General features: G+C 41.4%; 1 protein-coding gene across 1 annotated transcript; it reads right to left on the bottom strand.

The window, feature by feature from the left end:
- Positions 1-374: 374 nt before the first annotated feature.
- LOC149154318 (uncharacterized) lies at positions 375-1,408 on the bottom strand. Its single transcript, XM_089444111.1, has 3 exons — positions 1,306-1,408; positions 776-898; positions 375-643 (listed from the first exon to the last, which is right to left on the bottom strand). The coding sequence occupies exons 1-3, from the start codon at positions 1,406-1,408 to the stop codon at positions 375-377; spliced, it is 495 nt and encodes a 164-aa protein (XP_089300237.1).
- Between the last annotated feature and the right edge of the window lie 514 nt (positions 1,409-1,922).

Raw genomic sequence — 1,922 nt, 5'->3', positions numbered from 1 at the left:
TTCTCCATCACACTTCGAACATGTCGAAAGTGTTCCTCCTTAGTCTTGCTAAAAATTAATATATCATCAAGATAAATTATCACACACTTTCTAATGAAATCTTTCAGCATTTCATTCATCAATCGCATAAAGGTACTAGGGGCATTACTTAATCTGAATGGCAATACTAGCCACTCATACATCCCTTCATTGGTCTTGAAGGCTGTCTTCCACTAATCCCCTTCCTTGATTCAAATCTGATGATAACCACTCTTCAGATCAATATTCGAGAAGTATGTTTCCCTGCTCATGTACTCCATCATATCGTCCATCTGTGGCAGTGGAAACCTGTACCTGATGGTAATCTTATTAATGGCCCTTGAATCCGTGCACATTCACCATTCTCCTCCTTTCTTGGGAGCGAGAACTGTCAGAACTGCACAGGGGCTCAAAGTCTCCCTTATTTGCCCTTTATCTAGCAATTCCTGCACCCATTTTCTAATTTCCTCGTTATCTTTGGGGCTCATCTGGTATGTTGCCTTGTTCGGTAGACTTGCTCTAGATATAAAGTCAATGTGATGACTAATACTTCTCCGAGGGGGCAATTTATCTAGTAAATCATCCACTACAATATCGCTAAATTCCTGCAGCATTTCCTGAATTTCTGCATGTAAATCAAACATTTTTGTGTGCAACAGCACTATTTTTTCCCTTCTCACAATAGCATAGTTCACTTCACTATCTTCAATCTACTTCAAAAACTATTTTCCACCCATTAGTAACACTTTCATCCCACTTGTTTCTGCTGCTTCCTCCTCCTTCATCGGCACAAGTGTGTGCTTAATCCCATCTTTGACAAACTTATAACAGTTTGTCTTCCCGTCATGCACTACCTTCTGGACATATTGCCATGGCCTTCCTAGTAGTATATGACATATGTCCATTGGCATAATATCACAAATAACCTTGTCTTTATACCTGCCAATATGGAACTCAACTTCACACTGTTTGTCAACCAATAGCTGATGGCCTTTCTGCAACCATAATACCTTGTAGGGAGTGGGGTGCTTCAACTGCTTCAAACCCAAATTCTCTACCATCTTTGTGGCAACCAGATTATCCATGCTCCCACTGTCGATAATCAACTTGCAGCATTTTCCATGTGACTTACAAACTATCCGGAATAATGCCTTCCTTTGAGTTTGTTCAACTGTCTCCTTGGCTGGTTTCAACAGAACTTTATTCAGAACTAAGGCTTCCCCTGTTTTTGGCACATTTTCTGCTTCCTCGGGTGGTGCCTCTGCTTCCTCTAGCTGTGCAACATACGTTCCTCTTTGACCAGCTTGTTCTGCTTTAGGACACTCAAAAGACTAGTGCCCCCACTTGTGGCACCTGTAGCACTGATAGGCAGCCCCTCTGCCTCGACCATTTCCTCTTCCTCTCTAATATGGCCTTCCTCCTCTAGTGTTTTCTCCTTTTTCTATTGTCCCTGAAGTCTTGGAATTGCTGCCCTCTTCACTATTATTGGAAATTCATCCTCTACCATAGGATTGTCCTCTTCCTCTGTCGGTTCCCCATCCTCTCCTAGAATTCTGTTTTCTGGTGATCTTCTCCTCTGCCTTCATGGAACTCTGGTAGGCTTCCTCTATATTTTATGGGGAAAGAATTCTTATCTCATCCAATATTTCCAATCTCAGACCATTTACTTTGATTTTTTTTCCAAGGTATCCTCTGTGTAACCAACTCTTAAATTTACCCGGTAGAATTCTTTAGTATATTCTGTCACTGTAGAGCAATCTGGTAATCTTTCACTTGCTGATGTAGAGCAATCTGGTAATCTTTGGGCAAAAATCTGCCTTTCATCTTGGCCGCTATTCTTGGCCATTTCTTTATTGGCAACTTATTCATCCTTCTTCTTTCCACTTGGACATTGTCCCACCATA

This window comes from Pinus tabuliformis, chromosome 9 (genome assembly GCF_031772625.1).
Source record: "Pinus tabuliformis cultivar Carrire ecotype Pingquan chromosome 9, CPIR1, whole genome shotgun sequence".
NCBI classification, from domain to species: domain Eukaryota; kingdom Viridiplantae; phylum Streptophyta; class Pinopsida; order Pinales; family Pinaceae; genus Pinus; species Pinus tabuliformis.
Note: the sequence above shows the minus strand (reverse complement) of the source record. Positions and strands in the feature narration are given on the sequence as shown.

Bases quoted from the DNA above. Each gene is read 5' to 3' on its own strand.
- LOC149154318 (XM_089444111.1), bottom strand. From the start codon at position 1,408: ATGGTCGAGGCAGAGGGGCTGCCTATCAGTGCTACAGGTGCCACAAGT. The intron at 899-1,305 runs GTATGTTGCACA...ATATACTACTAG, and splicing joins CAAGCTGGTCAAAGAGGAAC to GAAGGCCATGGCAATATGTC. The intron at 644-775 runs GTGGGATGAAAG...ATTTACATGCAG, and splicing joins GGAGGAAGCAGCAGAAACAA to AAATTCAGGAAATGCTGCAG.